General features: G+C 40.1%; 5 protein-coding genes across 8 annotated transcripts; 4 read left to right on the plus strand and 1 right to left on the minus strand.

Moving 5' to 3' along the window:
* The first annotated feature begins 208 nt into the window (after nt 1-208).
* LOC131664977 (active regulator of SIRT1-like) lies at nt 209-1117 on the plus strand. The gene is made up of 4 exons (XM_058936519.1): nt 209-389; nt 473-559; nt 633-781; nt 854-1117. Exons 1-4 carry the CDS (start codon nt 326-328, stop codon nt 971-973), a joined length of 420 nt encoding a protein of 139 aa, XP_058792502.1. The 5' UTR covers nt 209-325; the 3' UTR covers nt 974-1117.
* Nucleotides 1118-1258: 141 nt separating this feature from the next.
* On the plus strand, nt 1259-2154 carry LOC131664976 (nicotinamide riboside kinase 1). The gene has a single exon (XM_058936518.1). The coding sequence runs from the start codon at nt 1560-1562 to the stop codon at nt 2136-2138; it is 579 nt and encodes a 192-aa protein (XP_058792501.1). The 5' UTR covers nt 1259-1559; the 3' UTR covers nt 2139-2154.
* Nucleotides 2155-2335: 181 nt separating this feature from the next.
* Nucleotides 2336-4850, minus strand: LOC131664974 (COP9 signalosome complex subunit 3). The gene is made up of 5 exons (XM_058936517.1): nt 4664-4850; nt 4333-4590; nt 3789-4233; nt 3438-3708; nt 2336-3364 (listed from the first exon to the last, which is right to left on the minus strand). The coding sequence occupies exons 1-5, from the start codon at nt 4716-4718 to the stop codon at nt 3068-3070; spliced, it is 1326 nt and encodes a 441-aa protein (XP_058792500.1). The 5' UTR covers nt 4719-4850; the 3' UTR covers nt 2336-3067.
* A 1458-nt stretch (nt 4851-6308) lies between these two features.
* On the plus strand, nt 6309-11055 carry LOC131665021 (dynein regulatory complex protein 11). 4 transcript variants are annotated; one of them, XM_058936608.1, is made up of 11 exons: nt 6309-6856; nt 6926-7106; nt 7173-7383; nt 7438-7715; nt 7843-8161; nt 8524-8808; nt 8880-9124; nt 9249-9536; nt 9595-9687; nt 9760-9877; nt 9953-11055. In XM_058936608.1, exons 1-11 carry the CDS (start codon nt 6534-6536, stop codon nt 10066-10068), a joined length of 2457 nt encoding a protein of 818 aa, XP_058792591.1. In that variant the 5' UTR covers nt 6309-6533; the 3' UTR covers nt 10069-11055. The 4 variants fall into 4 exon arrangements, with proteins under 4 accessions (XP_058792591.1, XP_058792590.1, XP_058792589.1 ...); XM_058936607.1 differs by having other exon boundaries at nt 6309-6432; nt 6494-6856; nt 9595-9877; XM_058936606.1 differs by having other exon boundaries at nt 6357-6432; nt 6472-6856; nt 9595-9877.
* A 1412-nt stretch (nt 11056-12467) lies between these two features.
* On the plus strand, nt 12468-22145 carry LOC131665084 (CD109 antigen). Its single transcript, XM_058936687.1, has 14 exons — nt 12468-12704; nt 14562-14888; nt 15493-15846; nt 15933-16469; nt 16578-16953; nt 17043-17546; nt 17640-18050; nt 18126-18474; nt 18557-18944; nt 19018-19623; nt 19693-20227; nt 20305-20498; nt 20564-20844; nt 20921-22145. Exons 2-14 carry the CDS (start codon nt 14566-14568, stop codon nt 21097-21099), a joined length of 5037 nt encoding a protein of 1678 aa, XP_058792670.1. The 5' UTR covers nt 12468-12704; nt 14562-14565; the 3' UTR covers nt 21100-22145.
* The last annotated feature ends 710 nt before the right edge of the window (nt 22146-22855 follow it).

Below are 22855 nucleotides of genomic sequence, written 5' to 3' on the forward strand. Positions count from 1 at the left end.
TAATTTTGTTAATTCTACTAACGATATTCAGTTTTCTTTATTATTTTTCTTTTTATTACTATAATGGATTCCTAAAATTCTGTTTCCCATTATATTGTTTTTAATTGCTAACTTCGAAAAGTATTATTTACCTTATGTGGTAACTGTAACAAACGTCTGTACCGGCTACTAATACAGTACGTGCATCGATGTTTGACAACATTTTTCACGTGCACGTTGATCATCGATGCGATCAACAATCCGATTTGGAACTATTGATTTTCGTTAAAGTTAACAAATGACAAAGTTAAAAATTATTTCATTAGGTCATCATAATTGATTCGAAATGTCAAAATCTCTAGTTAGGAAAAGTCTCGAGTTACTTGATTCTGAAACAGATTCGAGTAAAGGTAAATAAGGTTAATTATTTATATTTACTTCTTTATTGTCGTTATCTTGGTGGTAATTTTTTTATTCCATGTATGTTTTCAAGATAAAAAGAGAAAGAGAAATAAGTCGTCTGGAGCTCTCGATTTGATTCCTGTAAATCAGAGGATTCTTGCTAAAACTAAAAAACGAGGTACAAAAAGTAATTACTGCTAAGATGTGTCGCTTATATAAATTGATGGCAATACTTTTTTTTATATTTTTAGGTTGCCATAGTGTCTTAAAACGAACAAGTAAGTTAACTGTTGATGAAGTAAAGAAGCAATTGGCATTGAAGGCTGATCCTACGGATGAAAATGTACAAAGGCTTTTGTCTTTAAGTAAACATGCACTAGATTCGGAAACTACAGAAAAGGTAGACTATGTTCAAAATTTACTAACTGCCATTTCATTTCTAATTATTTTCAGTCTCTTATTGACATTTTAGATTTTAATGCGAGCTGTTGAAAAGCATTACGTAATCAAAAAAGAGAAGCCAGTTGAAGAAGAGAAGACAGTGTTTAACGAAGAAGACTTCCAGAAGTTTGAAGCTGAATACACTGGTTAAATAATATTGTTATTATTTGATGGAAAAGAAAAGATGTTAAGCAGTGATCGTGAAAGAGGACAAGTATTATTGATAACAGCAACTGTTATTTTCTTGTATTATTCATTGTGGGTAATTGGGTCACCTTTTATTGACGATGAAAGACTTCAGTTTTTCTTCTACTCTCATGAAATTGCATTAATGGTTCCTGCCATAAGTGGTCTTTGTTTTGTAGGTGGTTTAACCATATTTACTGCTTACCACATTTATCCATATATCGGTAGTAAAACAAAAAATAAAAAAAACTAAATATATAATTATTGCAAGTTTTATTATGAATGATCCATAAAAAAAGTAGCTTGCAACAATTGACACATTAGATATAAGTTATCTTTTATTTATTTTGTCTTGAGTCTCGAGATAACTTAAGTACTAGATAAACCTTGTTTAACTGGATCAGCATCTAATTAGCTGTTATGCAATAGAGAGATAAGGTTTTTATGAGCACACCTCAGAATAGACATTTAGTTTATCCAGTGGTTTCTTTCACTAACCATTTTTTTGATTATATTTTAGTTAGAAAAGTAGTTGGTACAATTAAATTAAAATGAAGTGGTTGATAATTGGTATTGCTGGACCTACATGCAGTGGAAAAACCACTATATCAAATAAATTAAAAAAAAGCATTACCGATTCAATATTGATCAATCAAGACCAATACTTTTTGCTTCAAGATGATCCAAGGCATACTTTGATTCCAGAGCTGAATCACTTTAATTGGGATATTTTGTCCAGTCTTGATATGGCAAAAATGTATTCGGATATAGTACAAATCATAACTCCTAACACTAGTTCCTCTCAACAGAATAAAGAAAAAAAAATCAACGTTCTCATTATAGAAGGATTTTTAATTTACAATTATAAACCAATAGCTGAATTAATAGATAAAAAGTATTTTATAGATATAACTAAAGAAGTGTGTTGGAGTAGGAGAAAAAATCGTATCTATGATCCTCCTGATGTACCAGGGTACTTTGATAAATGTATCTGGCCTGAATATTTAAAGCACAAAGCAGAAATTGTTGCAGATAAAAATATATACAATAGTATTAAATTTTTTGATGGCACCAAGAACTTGAATGAACTATGTGATGAAATTATTAATGAAATTAAATCTTTTTCGTGATGCATAAGTATTAATGTTAATAAACATTATAAGTGTTATTATGTGTGTTGCTTTGCATGTTTAGTAATATTTTTATAAACGTGTAAATAAGTGTTTAAAATTGGTGAAAAAAAGAAAACTTTCAATTTTATTACAAATTTCATTTTCATGTTGTTATTGTAATAAAAAGTCAATTTTTGAAGATTACTTTGACGACTACTATTTTATTGAATCTCTCAACTACAAAAAATTTATGGAATTTTCCAATTAACTAATATAGTATTAAGGAAATTAAATGTTATTCGTCTAAAAAAATACAGTCTAATTAATAGCTTTATATGATTCTAGCTGAGTGCTTTCAAATTTGCAGTGAAATGAATAACTTTGACTTTTATTTATGAAATTGTTAAATACTTATCTATACTTTCATACCCATGTTTTTTAATTACCACACAACTACAAACAACTTGTCTTCATAGTAAAATGTGAAAACATGGCTAATGAAACATTTTTTATAATGTAACTCACACTCACTCGTTACTCGAAATATCACATTCCTAATTTGTTCTTGATCATTTAATCAAAAATTAAAATGTTTTAAAAAAGTATTGATCAAAGTGAAAAGTTTCAATTTCTAAACTTCTAAATACTTGAAAAATAATTAGCAGACTGCTTAACTTTCTCTCATCTTACTATCCCTTACATGAATACTTGATTAATTATCATTTACATACATACATAATACAATCACCTTTAAACTATTTGTAATGCCTTGATTTATCCAATAAAATTTTTCCAAAAATTGACAGTTATTCAAGTATTCCATTCAAAGCTTTCCAAAAAGTAACATGAAATAATAGATTTTTGCCAAAAAAGAAAGTTAAAACAATTAAATTAAGAAGTTTTTAACTAACGTTTCAAAATATTTCTGTAATAATAACTTATTTGCGTTACATAGAGTATGTGTTGAGTTTTGGTTGATTTTGAGCATTTGTAAGATTGGTAGGTGCTGGGCCAGCAGCTGAGTCATCCTGATCGTTCTGTCCACAAGCTTTGCGTACATATTGTGGAGTTACAACCACCTCTTCTTCCATTTCAAGCACCTTTTTACCTAGTTGAGCACACTCTGCCATTTCTTTTTCAAGTTTTGCCAGCATCCTTGGTGAATCATATTTCTCTGGGTCGTCATGAAATATAACCATACCATCTTTTTGATTAATAGTAGCAAAAATCTCACCATCTTCAATCTACAAAAACGTTTATATATTAATCTTTTTAATTAGCAAAATACCATAACTGCCAAGAACTGCATAATTTTACCATATTCAAGATGTACTTTTCAGCTGCCTCTGGACCTGGTAACTTGACACGTGCTGCGACATCTGATAAACTTAACGTTAAGAAAGTGTTTGTGAGTCTTTGAATGTTTTTTTTGTACAGAAAGCTAAGCACTTGTTTAACTAATCCTTCATTGTTGTCTCTTGTAAACATTTCATAGTATTTAGTCATTATTCCCTGTACTTCGTCACAACTATTTGTACCATATGCTGTTGCAAGTTCTTGATAAGGTTGACTCAATCTTTTTATATGTCTATGAAAAACATTTACTCTTTCAGTAAAATTCATAATTAAATATTAGTATTCAATTCCAACTACCGAAGTTTTAATTACCTTTTGACTAAGTGAGAAGTGTAGTTAGGCAATGCTGAAATCTTTCCATTCAAAATAAGAGAAACTAGAATATACTTTTTATATGCCTCAAGCATGATGTGGCTGACTGCACTTGCCGGTGTCAATACACAGACTTCATAAAAATACAGTGCTCTCTCATAGTTTTTAAGAGCAGTATAGATCATACCTCCATAATAAAAATACAGTAAGAAATGCTTGGCGTCGTCATCTACACTAATAGTAGTAACATCAACATCCAGAAACTGTAAGGCAGGTTTAAAACATTTGGCAAGTAAGCAAAGTTTGCAAAGATCTCCGTGAATGGAAGTCAGCTGGCTATCGCAAGATTGTATATTGCGAATGGCTTTGCACATCAGATCTATTCCCCTTATCGGAGTTCTCAATTCTGTTAATGCTACTGTTACCTGATGAAACAACTCTGCATCTGTAAAATCACAAGAAAAATCCCTTTGTTATCTTCATAGTTAATTTATGAAATTTATGATAGAATTATAAACAAATTAAACAACAAATGAAAACTTACATAGTTCAGGCATATATTGAACTTGTACCTTGTTGCAACCAGCAACAAACTCTTGGACTTGAGCAAGCAGTGGCTTGAACCTATCAAGGGGAGCATTGCCATTGTTGAAAGCAGTAACTTTTGTGACAAGTACAGCAAGGATTCCAAGTGAATGTTGCTGGAGCTCAAAGGTTTCTAGAACAGTATCAAGATACTGCAAGTTCCTCAGCAGCACATCGCTAAATCTATTCAAAGCCAGACTCAATTCACGATAATTACCTACAAAATATTCAATTTACATTGTCGAAGAATAATAATGCCGGATAGGTTATGGTGTTTAATTGTTACTCACCTTCCGAGGATAATACTTGCACGTTGTTGACAAAGTGCTCCAAACCCGATGCCATTTTACTATCGGAAAGACAATCTCATCACCAGCGAAACCCAGCTCTTGTCTATTTCCAACAAAAACGGAAAAAAGGCAAATCTGAGACACTATACCGCAATCATACACGATCTCTTTTGTGTATATAGATAGATGCCGACAGCGACAGTGTTGAATGTACACGCATACATGTTACATGGATGTATATATTGCATGTGTCGCGAAACCTGGTGTTGCTTTTGCCGACAATTGCCGCGATGATCATTTACCTAAGTTGAGTGTTTTGTAGTATACAAAAAGTTTTGCACCAGATAAAAACAATAGATTGCAAGATTTTGCAATGAGAAAATCGAAATCGGTCGAACATTGTATTATTCAATTAATTGTACAGGCAATTAATTTTATAAGTGTTTCTTATACTTTTTTGTGCTTTGTTTTATTGGTTTTTAATTTATTTACAAAATTTTTCGGCTACAGAATGTACTATCAATTTCTGATAAAATCATTTAATTGCAAGCTATATAACACTAGAATACAATATTATTAACTTTACATTACACACTCAGCCAGCGGATTAATATACATACATCCGAATATTGAGTTGATCAAATGTACTGCAGAAAAACCGTTATTTTCAAAAACAAAAACAACAATATGTTATGAATTAATAATGATACAATACCCGGATTGTTAAAGTATGTATTTTCAAAATTAACTCTGACATGTCGTGAGTGTATATTACGATAGGCTTGCCTATACTTTTTTAATAGACAAGCCGATATTCGGAACTTATTTCTTATGTGATCATGTTAAATTGCATATACGTACATTGACATTCAAACAAAAACCAACTTATGAAAATGTAATACGGCGTTCCGAATTAAAAAAAGAGAAATGTTACATGGCAATTAAATAATAGTGTAAGAAAGGTAACTACTGTAATCAAATATCATCCGTTTTTTGAAAATCTAGAGCTACGCGCGTATCTCCCTTCCCAAAAAAATATTGCCGATTCGTTCAACCGGGCTACTTTTTCTTGTTCCAATAGTTTTATTGCTATCTATGCTAATACGTAAACATATCGCTTCAATTGCTCGTTTTCTTCGAAGATACTTTATTTCATAGATTTTTTAGAAACATTTTGAAAACCATAACATGAGGGTCCAAGAAATCACTGTTATGTGATATTGTCATAAGTATAATTGATTAGTTTGATAAAAGATCTTAATTGCCATATTTTCTGATGTACAAAAAGACATGGAGATTAAAAAGAGTTAACAGTTAATAAAAAAAGTGTGAATGAGGAGTTTGAAGTTGGTAAGAGTTATATCGAATATACTAAATGTGGAATGCTCCGAAGTAGCGTTGTAACTCTCATTTAGAACTCACGCTTTGATCGAATTGCTATATATGTTTAAAATCTATAAATAGAGCAAGAGCCTGCTCGCGAGTGTACATTATGATCCTTAAAAAGAATTCGTAGCTCCAAAATTAATTCGGTACGCAAATAGCGACTCAACCGTGCCGGTAAATTGATCAAACAAGCCTTCGCTTAGATACCAAAGCAAAACAAACACAAAGTGTTCGGCTTCAAATGTACCGGTCATGAGAATCTTAGTCTAAGCGTTTATCTACGAAATTACTTTGGTTCAAACAGAATCAACTGCATACCATCGCTGGCAAGTGAAAATTCGATTATTGGAAATCATTACTCATACACTCATCCGAATATAAAAGTATAAGCAATTATGAACAGTGAAAAATATTTTTTCTAGTAAGTGAACAATTGATTTTCAGTTGTTAACAGTAACTATTTACAACCGAATCGTCGCTAAAAATGTCGAATGCAATGTACGACGAGATATGGCGTAGCACGCAAAATCTACTGGAAGAGACAGTGCAGCTGGACTCAATGGTGCAACAAACGAAAGTGCCGCGAGAACGAGCCGAAGTTCGAGGACAATTAGCCGAGTTGTATGTACGTTACATTGACATTGGCAACAAAATCGAGGAGTGTTACGATCAGATTGTCCAGCCGCAAAAGCGGCCATTATTGAAAAGAATTTTGGATTCGCTAATCGGCAGAGTTTTAGAGCTCAAGCATGAATTGGTCGAGGTGGAGTTAAGCGAGTATAATTATTGCGATGACGCATTGCTTAGGTGAGTTTCACGTTCAGACATTTCGATAGCTGGTAACCATAGGTGACTTAAAAATTGTTAATTTCAAAGTCGAAAATTAACTCCGGACGAGATAGAACTGCGAGTGCCCAGATACTTCAGGAGGGAAAGAGAACAAGAAATTCTGTCGAGGCGAAAATTTATCGAGGAAACGCTGAGAAATCTCGGCGAACTAGAGGAAAAGCCAGAGTGCAAAAAGATGGCGGAACTCGAAGCAATAAGACTGATACAGGTAAAGCTATTTCAATCAGATGTATTTCATTCGAAAGAGGGTAAGCAAACGTTGAAATTGACGAAGGCGCACGAGCGAGCGAGACAAGGCCGCGTGAGATTCCAGTTCATGAAGGAAATTCTGGAGACGAAAGAGAGGTCGACGATAAGAGCCGAGGCAAGAGCTCCGGACGCTACGACCGGCATCGCAGCTGCTCTCGAGATTCAAAAGGTCTGGCGTGGCTACACGACAAGGCGTGGAATTCGTCAACGAAAACTCGACGAAATGCTGTTGATCGGTAAAATTGGATTGTCAAATTTTAGTTGCTTGGTTTTCACGTAATGTTTTATAGGCATGTTGCAACCGTCGCAAACGATTTCGAACAATGCGCGCAAACTGGAGAAAATCGAGAAAGAACGTTACGAGAAGCAAAAGGAGTTTCAAGAAGTTTACGACGCCTATACCGTCGAAGCGAAAGAGAGGATTAGATTAGAGAAAAGCGCGTTGATGGAGGAAAATATACGAATCGAAATTCGCAACTGGATCAACACGTACTACAAGCAAACTTGTAAAATTCCGGAGCTTCCGTCGGCTGAGAGCGGCGGTAGTCGCATAATTTTTAGCCGACAGGTACCCGGCGAGATTAGCTTTTCAATCGCTGTTCTAACAAGTCCAATGTGTCATTTTATTGCTGGAACGATAAATTTTCAGCTGCTAGCCTTTCCATTGTGGTTTTACAAAGATCTAACTTCCACAGGACACAGAAAGTAGATTGAGTAATTCGACAAATCGCTCGTCGTCGAAAGAATCTAAACGTTCGAAAAAATCCAGCAAGGGTAAGAAGGACAGCGAAGCCGAGCCAACGTCGGATGCCGAATCCGAGCCAGGCTTCAAGCCCGTCCCTTCCAATTTTCTGCCAGAATTAATACAAGCGAACCAGGAGTATCAAGACGTATGGCGCGACAAAGACGAGTCGCGGAATCTCGAGCAAGGGCCCTACCTCGACATGGTCGACGTGGAAAAGAGCCGCGAGGTCGAAGACGAAGTGCGCGTCGATGTCGATCAGGCTTTGAGAGGTGAGCTGTCCGCGCGTCACATTAGACTCGATCGGCCGGTCACGCGGCTCATCAGTTTCTGGACACGAGTCGCTCGCTGACAGCACTCCAATTGGTGGATACGCTGTGCGCTTCTTGCCGTCAAACGAATTATCAAGACTCGAGCGAAGAAATGCTCTTTGCGCATAATTGATTTGGTCGCGTTCACGAGATAGATGCCACGAGCGTTGCGCTCGGATAATTTTTATACCTTATAATTGTGCAATGTAATTCATTCGAATGCTTATTATTATCTTCGATCCGAGTGAAACGAAACGACTCACGTTTTGCGAATGTCACACAAAATATACTACTGAAACAACTGCTCTCTTGCTCTTTGCCAGCCGACATAGAAGCGCTGCAAGCGGCTCTTGATCGGGACAAAGGCACGAAAGGCAAGCGTGCGAAAAAGGCGCCAAAGCGAGTGCGACGTAGCGGAAAGAAAAACAAACGCAAGAAAGAGAAGGATTTGACGCCCGATCGAACGACCGAGTCCCTTTTCGAGGAGCTACTGCAGCAGGGCATTATCAAACTCTATCCCGAAGTACGCATCGACAGCTTCAATGGACAAAAGTCATATGCCAACTTTGACCTTAGAGCAAAAGGCAGTGATCCCTTACCCGCTATAGGTATTTCCAAGTAATATTTTCTAACACTACTATATCGAAGCCTAGCGCAAGTCAATCGAGCAAATTTTCAGGCGACACAAGACAAATCGTCAAAGAATACTGCATCCTTCCGCTGGGCAGCGAAGCACTACGAGAAATGACGCCATTGGTACGTTCAGTGCTGATAGCCGGTCCACGCGGAAGCGGCAAACGGATGCTAGTGCACGCGATCTGCACGGAGCTCGGTGCGACATTGTTTGATATTACACCGGCCAACGTTGCCGGCAAGTATCCCGGTAAATCTGGACTCATCATGCTGCTCCATTTGATTTCCAAAGTACGCCTTTTTTCAGCTTCTTTTGTTCTGTCGAGTTTCATATGTCGCTTAAAAAATACTCGCCTCGATATTTGCGTAAATTACGATCAGTTCAATGAAAAAATCTAAGTTATGTAAACCGTAGGTATCCAGACTACTTCAGCCGTCTGTGATCTTTATGGACGGTGCCGAAAAGCCATTCGTAAAAAAAGTGCCAAAGACAGATAAAACAGACCCAAAGAGACTGAAAAAAGATTTGCCAAAGTTCATTAAAAGCATAACGAACGAAGACCGTGTGATTCTAATTGGAACATCGCGCAGTCCTTGGGAAGGAGACCAAAAACTCATTTATCAGACGTACGACAAAGTTATTTTTATTCCAAGGCCTGATTACGGCTCCATGTCGCTCGTTTGGAAAAATCTTCTCTACAAGGTAATTTTACCAAAGCTTTCTTTTGAAGTGATATTTAAAATTCATCTTTATTTTTTAGTATTCAGGTATCAGCCGACAATTCGACACGTCGGGAATGGCAAAAATCTGCGATGGATTTACGATCGGAACTGTACTTCAAACGATAAATGAGGTATTATACGGCAATTTAAAACCAGTAATAAATCGCATAAGAACATTGCATATAACGAACTTTATGTCGCAGGTGATGACGACCAAGCGAATGGTGCAATTGAGAGTTCAGCCGCTCACGCACATTGAATTGATAAACGCACTTAGCTCTAAAGATCCAGTCTACCGAGAAGAGGAAGACGCTTTTCTAAGTAAGTTTTCACAGTCGACTCAAAAAAATGCATCGTTTATGATTATTACTATTTATTTATCTATCTATTTTTTAGATTGGTACTCAAAGACGCCGACTTGTAAAAAGAAGCAACGAGTCATCGAAATGGAACTAGCGAAGATGGAGGAAGCAAATGAGAAAAGAAAGAAAGGAAAAGGCAAGAAAAAGTGAAAATTCAGACGAGGCAACGTGATTTGTTCTGTTTCCCCGACTTTTGGCACGTCGTCTGCAGTTTGTATATGTAGATATTGTTATTGATACAGCGGCTCGCATAATGAAAACGCATATGTATACACAGTTAATTAGAGATCAGCATACAAAAAGGCTATGGGCGGTCACTTAATCCTGCATGTATATGTAAGAATTCATATAGATAAATCGACAAAGATCTAGAATGATCTTTCAAAATGATTTCTTTGATTAACATCAAAACGATTTTTCAGAGAAAAGCCGCGATTTTGCCAAAATATTGACCTCGAGAATAACTATAAAAGGCTTTACATTATAGCTGTTCAATGTTTTCGAATGCAAATGCACAGAAAAAGTTCAATCAGAATCAGAATACAAACGACGATGTGTAAACAAAGATTTGAACACATTTTGTTTTAACTATATATATGTACTATAAAGCACGTTACATTTTGCTTTTTTATGAATTTGAATATGAATAGTACGAATTAATTTGTCTACTCACTTGACGAATTCTTTAAGCTAGCTCTTAAAAAAGTTCAAGATTACGAATTATTCATTTTGTAGCGGTTTGTACAGCGAAAAAAATTAATGAATTATAAATTGTTATTGGTGCGAACATACTTCACTTGCCACAACTATTGGCGCTTCTAATTGACCTACTACCGTAATCGATATACAAAAGTATCGTACAATTTAACAATCTGCATAAAATTTACGGAACAAACGTGCAAAACGATTTCAAAAGATACTTGTGCAGAACAGAACGCTTCGAAATTTATAAGTCGTAATTTAAACAATAAAATTTATGATTATCAATTTTTTTCAAATGCCCACTGTTTCGGTTGGTAAACCATAAGAAGGCAGGACAGGCACGATGACATTTCCCCGTTTACTGTGCATGTATACATTTTTAGTTAGTTATATGCCTGAATTGTTACTTTGCTGATTAAGTTCATAGCAAACTACTGCCACAATATAATCAATACAACCATATGAAATTTTTCATAACTAAAATTAGATCGACTGAAAAATTCTATAACTACAATAAGAAAATTTTACAATTTAATTAATCACAAAAATACACAAACGCGTTTTCCTTAATTTTTGGATTAATTTATAAAGGGATTTCCCATATAAATGTATATGAGATACATGTCTAGTTTGTATAAATATTGTGTCCGAGCTGTTTACAAATTTTCATGAATTTCTCATCCATTTTTCAAAATGTAGAATCCTTTTATAATCCTTCTACTGATAATTATAATAATAGCTAAATCACGTCGATTCGTTCGAATAAGCGATCATAATAGTAATGAATTAGTTATAACTATAATCAGAGGTTTATCATACAGTAACCTACTTTAACATTAGGCAATATTTAAAAAAAATTTTTTAATTCACTGTGCGCGCGCGAAATCTGCCTTACCGACTTATACTTTCAATTTTACCTCTCATAGAAAAGAAAATGAATCTTATACAAGACATACGTATTAATTAAAATTTTTTTAATATTATTTTTTTCATTTTTTAATACATCGGTAAATAGTTCATTTTTTATTCATAATCAGCAGTTTTACCAGAACCTTTAGAATTTTCGTTGCACCTATTACGCTTATACATACAATATTCAATATCGTTACTTTGTTAATCACAAAAAATATGAGTCACTTTCTAAGTTAGTTTTAGAGTTAATGTTTTTTGGAATTTTAACGATTGAAACGTACAAATATAACGTACAAATAAGGGTAGTATATGAATAATGTGATTGAAGTAAGTTTACGCTGTTAGGTAATTGATATTGCGATCAATGCGAACCAATCTGAACTAAAATTTGAAAAAAAGCCGAAAGACATACGCAACTATATATTTACTTGCAACTGTTCTAATCAACGTTTCGTCATGAAACCTGATCGCCTCAATGCCGCGCCATCGCACTGAGTGCACATCTAATCCAAATAGGAAAAGTCTGTAAGCTTCTAGACGGGTAGCGAGATTCAAAAGATACGGCAATAAATTCTTGAATTTCGATGCACGTGCTCGAGTCCCCAGAGCGACCCTTTTGTAATTCCGAGTTACTGGGTTCCTTTGGAGAATAAGTGGTCGTCGAGTAAGACGGCTGTGGCTCATGCTCGCGCGCGCGCGCGCCTTTCCGAAGTTGCGTACAGTCACGTTCGGGAACACAGGCGTACAGTTCGGAGGGGGAACTGTACAGTTGAATATGTGTACGCCGGCCAGCACACAACACACCGTATGGGCTATGGTGAGCAATGTGAGCATACATCTACGTGTGATTGTGTGGGTTGTGGGAGTAGCCGCGACTCTGGCGCGCTCGGTTGTTGCCGTGGCGAAGCGCTCAGTCGCGCGTCCGCACTGCGCGAGCTGCAGTTGACCGAGCGAAAGATAAGTTGGACGCTTTTCGGAAAAGCGCACCTGCACGGCCGTCTGCGTGTGACAATGTCGGTCTCAAAAAGCTGAAGCTCCTGGCCTGCGGTTCGACTTAGCCTGGTGCTCTGTTTGCCGATTGATCGACAGAGCCAGAAAGAGGGAGGGAGAGAGAGAGAGAGAGAGAGAGAGAGAGAGGCAGTGACGCCGACGCAGGCGCAGGTCGCCGCCAGGTAAAGTCAACAGTCAGGTATTTTTGGGCGTTGACCGCGCCGCCGCCGCGACTGCAGCAGCGCAGGCTCGATCTCCGCTGCTACCACGCGAATCTCAACCAAATAAATCGGTTGCTCTCGCCTGCACGCTGCGGTTTTATATCTCAGCAAACTTCCGCATCTCCTTCACTATTGTCAAGAATAATATTTCTCGCGCGAGTGGCGTGATCGCGTGGATTTTGTTAGGGGTTAACCTGTTTCTTTTCTGTGATCTCCAGTCGCCTTTTATTGATTCTTCTGTGAATTTCGATGCGTCCAAGTAACTTTTTGAATAGACCTTGGTGGTATTTGTTGCTCCTTGGTATCTATGACTTCGTCAGCAGGTTTCACGCTTCGCTGGTTTGGTTTCTGTCCCTTTACCAACCTCTATCGCGGGATCGTATCCAATGCGTGTTTGATTATTACAATGGGACCAGTTTTGAACATGGTTTTTATGCTTTGTGGAACGGTATTATTACAGTATACAGTAAAATATATCAAACCTTAGCGCTTTTTTGTCGTTTTCCAGTTTCGCAAGCCTTCACAGGTAAATCTTATGAATGACAACCGAGAAACGTCAGCCTAGATGAGAATGTAACTAATTTTTCGAACGTTAAATTAAAAAGTTCAGTTTATTCACTCATGGCTACCAAGACGTTCTTTTTTTCAAAATATAGTGAGCGCGGCCCTTGGAAGAGAGGATGTTATAAGAAAAATGCTGAACGGCTTGTTTTATTTTATGGGACAACCCAAACACGGAAATAGTCAGAACGATATCTGAAAAAAACGCGCCACAGTGCTCTGCAGTCTCACACAGACGATGATTAATCTCTGGGAATTGGTAGTGAGAGGATTGGCCAGGCGTGTGTGGGCGTGAAAGAAAAGCGTAACACGGCTCTCTATGTACTCTGTACTTTTAATTATGTGCATTTTTTGGCAACACTCGCGACGACGAAAACGTGGTATTCTTTGTCGCTCAATGAAATTTTGGTGGTTCTGCGCTCGCTTTTACCGTAACAATTGATCAATGTCCTTTCGTCCATTATATTCTATTCGCGAGAAAACTTTTTGAAAACTAAATGAATTTTCCTCTCAACATTCGAAAATACATGTAATTGTTGTTTGTAAGCACTCAGTCGTTCCGGAAATTCTTAAACGATCGCGCAGACTAACAGATTTCTGGGTGAACTTGCGGACGAAACGGCATCGATTATCGTGGACTTAAGCGCGCGCGTCTACGTTCACATCTCGCGTGCATTAAAACACAATTAGACGAATAATATTCGTGTCCGCCTCTCTCCGCTGAGTCTAGGCTGGTTCGTTTGCGCGCACGTATACGTACATGCGTCATGGCTCGCGCCGCGGTGTCTTACACCCATCACGATTCCATGACAGAAGCTCTGTTGTGCTCGATCGCTGCGGCCGCGACGTGTCGATTGTTTCTTGTGATTTTTTTATATTACGAGAACTTATTTTCTATTGTCGCAGCATTTGTATGTTTACACGAATGGCGTATTGCGAAAGTGTCGTTTGCTTCAAGTGCTTACGTGCTGCGCCCATTCCTTAATATCACTAGTTTATGTGTGAATTTTTTGAAAAACGATGTTTTCGAAAATGAATTTTTGCTTTGAGATTCAATCAGTGATCTATTAATCACTCGAGCTCAATTTATTTCTAATAAGCTATCAAAGTAACAACGCATGCATTTAATGTTGACGAATGTAAATGTAAGAATCGATGCCTACTTGACTTATACTTCTTCCTCGTGATGGTCTACAATTAATCAAGATTCGTAGAGTGAAAATATAACTTACGTCCGTTTTGATTGTATGTTTGCAGAAAAATGAGGTGGTCGGTACTTGGAACGACGCTTTTCTTAGCGGTGTCGAGCTGCCTAGGGCAGGACACTTCAACCGCACCTGTACTGCCATGGGACAACTACAACAATCCGGATTATTTCAACAGGAACCAAAACGACCCCTACGGCAGAAACCAAAATGACCCTTTCAAAGGTCAAAACGACCCGTTCAGAAATCAAAATGATCTTTTCAATAGAGGCCAAAATGACTTCAACAATAGGGGACAGCCCGAAACAAGCAGAGAGAACTTTGGCTTTAATTATCGGCCGAGCGTACTGCAAAGCGATAGCGCCATCCTGAAAGAAGCGTGAGTCATTCTATTTACTTCGTATATTCGAATGATTTTTATTTTGTAAGGGAGTCACTTGGTGCGAGAAAATTGCGCGTTAATGACCTTTGGTGAGCGCATAGTAGATTAGTGAGATTGCCAGTTAAATCTATCATTAGATACAGTTAAATACAGCTTCTCAATATTTTTTGAGTTATTGCACATGCACACTTAACGAAAGAGCTGCAATTCAAAATCTATTTTAAAAAAATGTCATGTAAGAGTATTATCTATTTTGGACGACGTTTCAGGATAAAAGTCGTTCAATGTCGATAAAAAACTGTAACGAGGAGGGGTAACCACGTTGCTTCGGACGTTGAACAAAAGATTAATTGTAGTCTTAATTAACTGACAGTGCAAAAAAGATCCAATACTCTTTGATACAAACCCTCGCGAGGTCGCTTGTGATTTCCTCGTAAATTTTGAAGTCGATTAAAAGTAAAGAGCACATCAATTACACAATGACACTAGTTTCTTTCACTTCTATTTGACAAAAGTCTTAAATCGAATGTAAATTTTCACGAGCGCTCGAATATTATTTGCGAGAATGATTAATATGATTAATATGAAAAAATGTTCGTAGCTCGTACTTCATCGTGGCATCGCGGATGGTACGACCAGGTCAAGTATACCGCGTGGCAGTGAACATATTGAAAAGTGCGTTGCCGATGATGGTTCGCGCCTCAATTCAACGCAATGGCGTCGAGATCGCAGCTGCCTTTAATGAAATTCGCCAAGGCATACCTGACAAATTGATGATGAAAATGCCACCGACTTCGGTACCCGGTAATTATCGACTTCGCGTGGAGGGCAATTACAATACATTAACTGGTGGGCAGGCGTTCTACAACGAGACTCAGTTGACTTTTACTCAGAGATCCATGACCATCTTCATTCAATGCGACAAGCCCGTTTACATGCAGGGCCAAACTATCAGGTCTGTTTGCTGCGCTCGCTGTAGATATTGCAGCAACGATTAACAAGAATCTTTTGAAATAAATTAGCATCTGATGGATTCCTTAGGTTTCGCACGATACCAATCAACACCGAATTAAAAGCGTTCGACGACACGGTCGAAGTACGCATGCTGGACCCAAACCGTCGTATAATGCGTCGTTGGCTGAGTCGTCAAAGTAATCTGGGTACAGTCTCGCTGTCCTACCAATTGTCCGACCAACCGGTCTTTGGCGAATGGATAATCGAGGTGATAGCACAAGGCCAAGTCGAGGAGAAAACAATACTGGTCGAAGAATACTATCAGACGCGTTTCGAGGTGAACGTCACCATGCCGGCGTTCTTCTTCGACAGTGACAACTACGTGCACGGCGTGGTTATGGCCAACTACACGTCCGGTGCCCCGGTCCACGGCAATCTCACTCTCCGAGCGACCGTTCGACCCCTCGACCGATACCACCATGAACCCATCGTCGACAACAACGACTTCAAAGCCATACCTGACAAGTACTACAACTTCAACGAGTACTACCCAGCCTGGTTCAATCCGGCCAATCTATACTACGAAAACACGCCAGTGCTGAGATTCTTCAATGGGACTTACAGGTCGATTACCAATCGTTAGTGCCAGTGATACAGCCAACGCGATCGCGCTCGATGCTCGCAATCGTGAGCACAGGATCAACTCAATGGGCGCACTATTTCTACTTGCAGGTTTCAGTATCCGATGAGCGAGCTGCTTCAGTACGTGCCGAGCAACAGTGACGGTCTCGAGGTGAACATCACGGCGACGGTCGGCGAGCATTTTCTCGAAGAAATAATCGTTGGCTGGTCGTGCGCTCGCATCTACAACTCGAGCGTGCGGATCAACTTCTTCGGTGGTTCGCCTCAAGTCTTCAAGCCGGGGATGCCGCTGGACTTAAATCTGGTTGCCTCCTTCCACGATGGCTCTCCGCTTCGACCCGAGCAGCTGTTCGGAGCTCAGCTCCAGGTGCGAGCTGACATAGAGATGAGAAGCACCGGCCGAAGGACACTCGAGAATCAAGTGCTCAAAGTCTCCGCGGAAAATCCTGCTATTTGGTCCATGAGGGTAAATCGCACTATTCCAACTATCGAGCGATTCGATTTGTTTCGCGGCTTGAGCAAAAATGTCCGCGATGTTCGCGGCATTATTCGCAGGTCGACTTGAGGAACCAATTGGCTTTGGGTGAAAACCAGCAACGCGTGCAACAGCTGCTCAACGATGTGGTGTCGATGCGCTTTTTTGCCGACTTCACGGACGGCGAGATGCACCAGGCGCATGCAGAGCTGCTCATGCTGGCTCACGAGTCACCGAATCAGAGACACATCAAAGTCTGGACGTCGACGGAGAAGGCCAAAGTCGGCGAGTACCTAGTACTCCACGTGCAGTCCAATTTCTACATAGAGAGCTTCAATTATCTCATCATGTCCAAGGGCACGATATTGCTGACCAGCGACGAGGGAATGCAGCAGACCATCAAGACATTCGCGGTAGCGCTCAGCCCCGAGATGGCACCGACCGCCACAGTTGTCGTTTGGCACGTTGGCAATCACGGCGACGTAGTCGCTGATTCGCTGACGCTTCCCGTGAACGGTATTTCGCGAAACAATTTCACCATCTTCGTAAACAACAAGAAAGCGCGTTCTGGCGAGCAAGTCGAAGTAAGTTCGAGTCTCGTTCGGCTCAGTCTCTCTTTCGATATCAATTATTTGTCGAATCAATTACGTGATTTCCCGTTTATGCCATTTAATTAGGTGGCCATTTACGGCGAACCGGGTGCCTACGTAGCCCTGTCTGGCATCGATCGCTCATTTTACGCAATGCAAGCTGGCAACGAGCTAACCTACGCCAACGTGCTCGAAAAAATGTCGTCGTTCGGAGAGCAAACCAACGGCACTCACGTGCACACTTGGCTCTACCACGCCGGCGATCCAGATGAAGCCGTCTATTTCCCGTCGTCCACCTACGGCATCGACGTCAATCGGACCTTCGAGTACGTGGGTCTGGTTGTGTTCACCGACGCGATTATACATCGTCGCCCAGAAATCTGCAATCGCACGCTCGGCTTCCTCGAGTGCCTCAGCGGCAGATGTTACAGAGTCGAACAGCAGTGCGACGGTATCTATCAGTGCGAGGATGGTACCGACGAAGCTCGTTGCCCGCGGGTACGTATGTACATGGTACTTGCCCTCTCCGTGTACGCAAAAATTGGTGCAAGCGTTTGCGAATGGCACTTCCAGGTGAACGCCACGGACATCGCGAACTTCAGAAAATGGCGTTTCAATCGTATTCAGCGTCAATACGAAAACGTATGGTTGTGGCGAGATGTGAACATCGGTCCCCACGGCCGCTATATTTTTAACATCGACGTGCCCAAAACACCCGTGCACTGGATGATCACAGCCTTCGGCATGAGCCCGTCCAATGGTTTTGGAATGCTGCCCACGGCACACGAATACCTTGCCGTGTTGCCGTTCTACATGAACGTCGAAATGCCAGATCACTGCAGGCAAGGCGAGCAAATTGGCATTCGCGTGTCCGTCTTTAACTACATGCGCTACAATATCGAAGCTACTGTCGTACTCAGCGGTTAGTGCAATTTTGCCACTATTGGCACTGCTAATTACGGTCGATCTCTGCAAGACACATAAATAATGTCGATGCTCGGTAGATTCGAGAGACTACAAATTCGTGCACGTGGAGGACAACGGTATCGTACAGTCGTATAATCCCAGAACGTCCTTCGGCGAGCATCAGTTCTTCATATGGATACCAGCTCAAGACGCCGCGATCGTCTACCTGCCTATAGTGCCGGTCAGATTAGGTGACATCAGTGTGAGCATTCGCGCGACGACGCTGATCGGCTCGGATCACGCAACGAGGACGGTTCACGTCGAAGCCGATGGTCTACCACAGTACAGGCATCAGTCGATACTCTTGGATTTGAGCAATCGCGCCTACGTCTTCCAGTACATGCACGTCAACATCACGGAGACTCCGATCATCCCTTACGAGGAAGATCGCTACTACATTTTTGGATCCAACAAGGCTACCATCAGGTACGCTTGGCGACATTGGCCGAAACGACGCGAAAGTGCCACTCGCTCGATCAACTCGATCAATCTGTTTCAGTGTGGTTGGCGACGTAGTCGGGCCGATCTTCCCGACGATGCCCGTCAACGCGACCAGTCTTATCGGTCTACCCATGGACTGCGGCGAACAGACGATGTTCAGTTTTGCCGCCAACATGTACACGACGTTGCACATGCGTCTGATCAACCAGCGCAACATCACGCAAGAGAAGGACAGCTTCTACTATATGAACATCGGCTACCAACGCGCCCTGTCGTTCATGAATCCGGACGGCTCGTTCTCGTTGTTCCGCAGCGACTGGAACATATCGTCGCCGAGCGTTTGGCTGACGGCCTACTGCGTGCGTATCTTCGAGGAAGCTAGTTTCTACGAGTGGGAGAACTATCTCTACATCGATCCCAAAGTCATATCCCAGGCGGTTTCCTGGCTACTCGATCATCAGACGCCCGACGGCTCGTTCTCCGAAGTCACCTGGCTGCCCGATCGCAAGATGAACAGCTCGTTGAACTACGACGAGGAGAACTATTTTTACAGGCACAGAAACATATCGCTAACTGCGCACGTGCTCATCACGCTGGAAACCGTGAAGGACCTGTCGGACGGACTGGGCGCCAGAGTGTCCCTCGCCGCCGACAACGCCGTCAAGTAAGCTGCCCTTAACTTTCTCAACTTTCGTGTGGCGTCCGTTCGCGAGCTCAACGGCCCTCGTTGCAGGTGGCTTGAGCAAAACCTCCAACTGCTGGAGTTCAAGGGTCGGCCGTACGAGATAGCCATAGTCGCGTACGCGCTGCTGCAAGCCAAAGCTTCCACGGCCGAGATGGCGTTCAATTTGTTGCGAGCCCATCGACGCGAGGAGGGCGGCTTGGTCTACTGGGGCCGCGAGCGCGTCCCAATACCACCGACCAAGACCGAGAATCAGAAGCCGTTCTCGCTGCCGCGGCTGCCCTACAAGTACGACTCGGAGAACATCGAGACCACGGCCTACGCCCTGCTGGTGCACGTCGCTCGCCAAGAAGTCGAGGTCGATCCGATCGTCAAGTGGCTCAACACTCAGAGGCTGACCGACGGTGGTTGGGCGTCTACTCAAGACACCGCCTGGGCCATGAAGGCTCTCATGGATTACACGGTCAGGTCGAGGATCAGGGACGTGAGTCAGCTCACCGTGACCGTCGAGGCAACCGCTCTCGCCGGCAAAAGTCAGACTCTCTACGTCAATAATAAGAATCTCGCGAGGCTGCAGACTCTACAGGTCAGTCACTCCGGGCGCTCGATTCGATTCGGCTCGATCGAGAGGACGACGCGTCGATGACAATATTGCTCGCGCAGATTCCAGAAGCTTGGGGCACGGTGAAAGTCCAGGCGAAGGGCGCGGGCTACGCGATTTTGCAGATGCACGTGCAGTACAACGTGGACATCAAGAGGTTCCAAACGAAGCCGCCAGTGCCCGCCTTCGATTTGGTGACTTACGCCAACTTCTACGGCAGAAATCAGTCTCACATCACGTACCTCAGCTGCTCGAGGTAGGGCTCCATCTTCTTCGCGATCACTTAGTTCGTTTGCGATTCGCTCCAACTGCCTCTTTCAGGTGGACCAACGTCAACGAGTCGGAGAGATCCGGAATGGCGGTGCTCGACGTGACGATTCCCACTGGGTACATCGTCCAGCAGCAAAATCTCGACGCTTACGTGCGAGCGCGCCAAGTTAGGAACTTGCAGCGAGCGCGCTTCCAGCCGTCGAAAGTCCTCTTCTATTTCGATTACCTCGACCAAGAGGAGACGTGCGTCAATTTTACCATTGAGCGATGGTATCCAGTCGCCAATATGTCTAGGTATCTTCCCATTAGAGTTTACGACTATTACGCGCCTGGTGAGTACCACTTGACTCCAACTCTCTTCCGCTTGCTCACAGGCAAATCCTCGACCATTTCTTTTTATCTTTTCAGAACTTTTTAACGAGACGTTGTTCGATTCGCTGCCAACGTATGTGCTCAACATATGCGAGGTTTGCGGTAGTTCTCAGTGCCCTTACTGCCCCATTTACAATGCAGCAATGACACTATTATCGTCGGGCATTTTCGTCATAACACTGTCCCTCATTGCAATGATCAACCAATTTTTATAATCCATCTTATTTTATACTAAATTTTCAATCTATTTTACAGAGAACACATATCTCTTGTAAGACTTATGAAAAATTTGTTACTACCGAGCGCAAATTATAAGAAAGCTATGCAATTCTTGTTTTATCTTAAAAGTTGTATTTGACAAATTTTAAACGTTGACAGATAACAGTGTATAGTCAATATTTTGCAGGAATACTCTACTGTTGATTAAAATATGTTTTCGTTGATAATGATTCACGAGAAGTTTGTTCATTAGAGAGACATCATTTTCGAAATTCTCTAAAGCTTTTATCGGGTATCTTGTCGAAAACTTCGAGATAATGCCTAATCATGGTGTCTTGTACAAATAATACTAGTAGGATATAAGAAGCTCATTGAAAGCTGGTGTACCTTAAGAACAATTCTTCAACAAACTCATATTCCGTCCATTTTTCCTACAAAATTTTTACTTGTAGGAATAAGCGAGAACCTCGAGAAAAAAGATATTTTAGCATTAATTTTAAGAATACGTTATAAAAATCACAAATATTTCAGCTAGATTGTAAAGTAAAGCAAAGTATGCCTCCCAAGTAAATGCAAAAGTTATTAAAGTTTTGCTATCCAACAAAGCGCACAAAAGTAGCAAATATCGCTAATACAAACATGCCTTTTCATATGATCTGCTGTTGATGACGTGGAAGATTGTAAAGTTTCTTAACAAAACATGTCAAGTATGTACGTTTAATTTAGATTACGTTGACATCGTCGACCAAAGATCTATCGTTTTTTATAGATATGAATTGCATACAAAAATGTATAACAACGTCTCATTATTGTAAAAATTTTGTATTATTTATACCAACAGCTTCTTTATGTAAACATGTGTTTTCAATTTTTAATAATTACATATATATATATATCGCGCCTATCAAACGAATTTGGAATTAATATAGAAATTCGCTCCATCGCATCACTTGCAAAGTGACATGAGAATCAATTTACGTATGTTGAATGCGTTAATTTTTAAGTTTTTTAATATTTGTATAAATAAATAAAAAATTAAAATGTAACGTTGCTAATGTCTTTATTATTTATTTATCAAAACATCTCGCAAAACCTTTGTTTTTTCTCCACAAATAAAATTGTTCTTTTGTACATAAAAAATATTATTTTTAGATATAATACTTTTTCGGACACGAAGCAATTAAGCCTGTCAACTCGAGTCACATTGTTATTTTCTAGTAGCAATTACGTAAGTTATGAATTTCATTGAAAGATTCGTCATGTCACATTATCTATTGCATATTGTGATTATATTTTTTAATAAAATATAAAAATTGAGAAAGCTCCAATAATACTAAAAGTCATGGTATCGTTTGTTTAAGCATCGGAATTCTATGTACAGAATAATTTCAATTACGGAATGCATCGCGATTATTATTACTATAACTGAAATTTTAACTTTTCTATTGATAAAAATTATAATCAATTATATTGATACAAATTATACAAACAGAATAATTTGATATTTCTTCGATATTTTTGGGTTTTTTTTTAGATTACTTTGTACTGTATATTATCGGCTTTATTTACAATATATTATTAGCATTGTTTAACGTGAGTCACGCGTTCTATATTTTTGTAAGTACTGCAGAAACTGACTGCCGCCATTTTATTTTAATCACTTTCTCTGTCTTCGAACCAATTTCAAAGCGAAAATATTAATTTCCATATCATAGATGGGAATCAAATTATTGATTTGTACTAATAATTTGA

Source organism: Phymastichus coffea, unplaced genomic scaffold (assembly GCF_024137745.1).
Source record: "Phymastichus coffea isolate CEN01 unplaced genomic scaffold, Cenicafe_Pcof_1.1 PCOF00047, whole genome shotgun sequence".
In the NCBI taxonomy this organism is placed as follows: Eukaryota; Metazoa; Arthropoda; class Insecta; order Hymenoptera; family Eulophidae; genus Phymastichus; species Phymastichus coffea.

What these genes read in the sequence shown, in the direction of transcription:
- LOC131664977 (XM_058936519.1), top strand. Translation starts at nt 326, where the DNA reads ATGTCAAAATCTCTAGTTAGGAAAAGTCTCGAGTTACTTGATTCTGAA. An exon ending in TGCTAAAACTAAAAAACGAG is followed by an intron (nt 560 to 632) that starts GTACAAAAAGTA and finishes TTATATTTTTAG; the next exon opens with GTTGCCATAGTGTCTTAAAA. An exon ending in ATTCGGAAACTACAGAAAAG is followed by an intron (nt 782 to 853) that starts GTAGACTATGTT and finishes TTGACATTTTAG; the next exon opens with ATTTTAATGCGAGCTGTTGA.
- LOC131664976 (XM_058936518.1), top strand. Translation starts at nt 1,560, where the DNA reads ATGAAGTGGTTGATAATTGGTATTGCTGGACCTACATGCAGTGGAAAA.
- LOC131664974 (XM_058936517.1), bottom strand. Translation starts at nt 4,718, where the DNA reads ATGGCATCGGGTTTGGAGCACTTTGTCAACAACGTGCAAGTATTATCC. An exon ending in TCAATATATGCCTGAACTAT is followed by an intron (nt 4,234 to 4,332) that starts GTAAGTTTTCAT and finishes GTGATTTTACAG; the next exon opens with ATGCAGAGTTGTTTCATCAG. An exon ending in ACTTCTCACTTAGTCAAAAG is followed by an intron (nt 3,709 to 3,788) that starts GTAATTAAAACT and finishes TGTTTTTCATAG; the next exon opens with ACATATAAAAAGATTGAGTC.
- LOC131665021 (XM_058936607.1), top strand. Translation starts at nt 6,534, where the DNA reads ATGTCGAATGCAATGTACGACGAGATATGGCGTAGCACGCAAAATCTA. An exon ending in AAGCAATAAGACTGATACAG is followed by an intron (nt 7,107 to 7,172) that starts GTAAAGCTATTT and finishes AAATTGACGAAG; the next exon opens with GCGCACGAGCGAGCGAGACA. An exon ending in CGACGAAATGCTGTTGATCG is followed by an intron (nt 7,384 to 7,437) that starts GTAAAATTGGAT and finishes AATGTTTTATAG; the next exon opens with GCATGTTGCAACCGTCGCAA.
- LOC131665084 (XM_058936687.1), top strand. Translation starts at nt 14,566, where the DNA reads ATGAGGTGGTCGGTACTTGGAACGACGCTTTTCTTAGCGGTGTCGAGC. An exon ending in CGAGGCTGCAGACTCTACAG is followed by an intron (nt 20,228 to 20,304) that starts GTCAGTCACTCC and finishes TTGCTCGCGCAG; the next exon opens with ATTCCAGAAGCTTGGGGCAC. An exon ending in TTACGACTATTACGCGCCTG is followed by an intron (nt 20,845 to 20,920) that starts GTGAGTACCACT and finishes TTATCTTTTCAG; the next exon opens with AACTTTTTAACGAGACGTTG.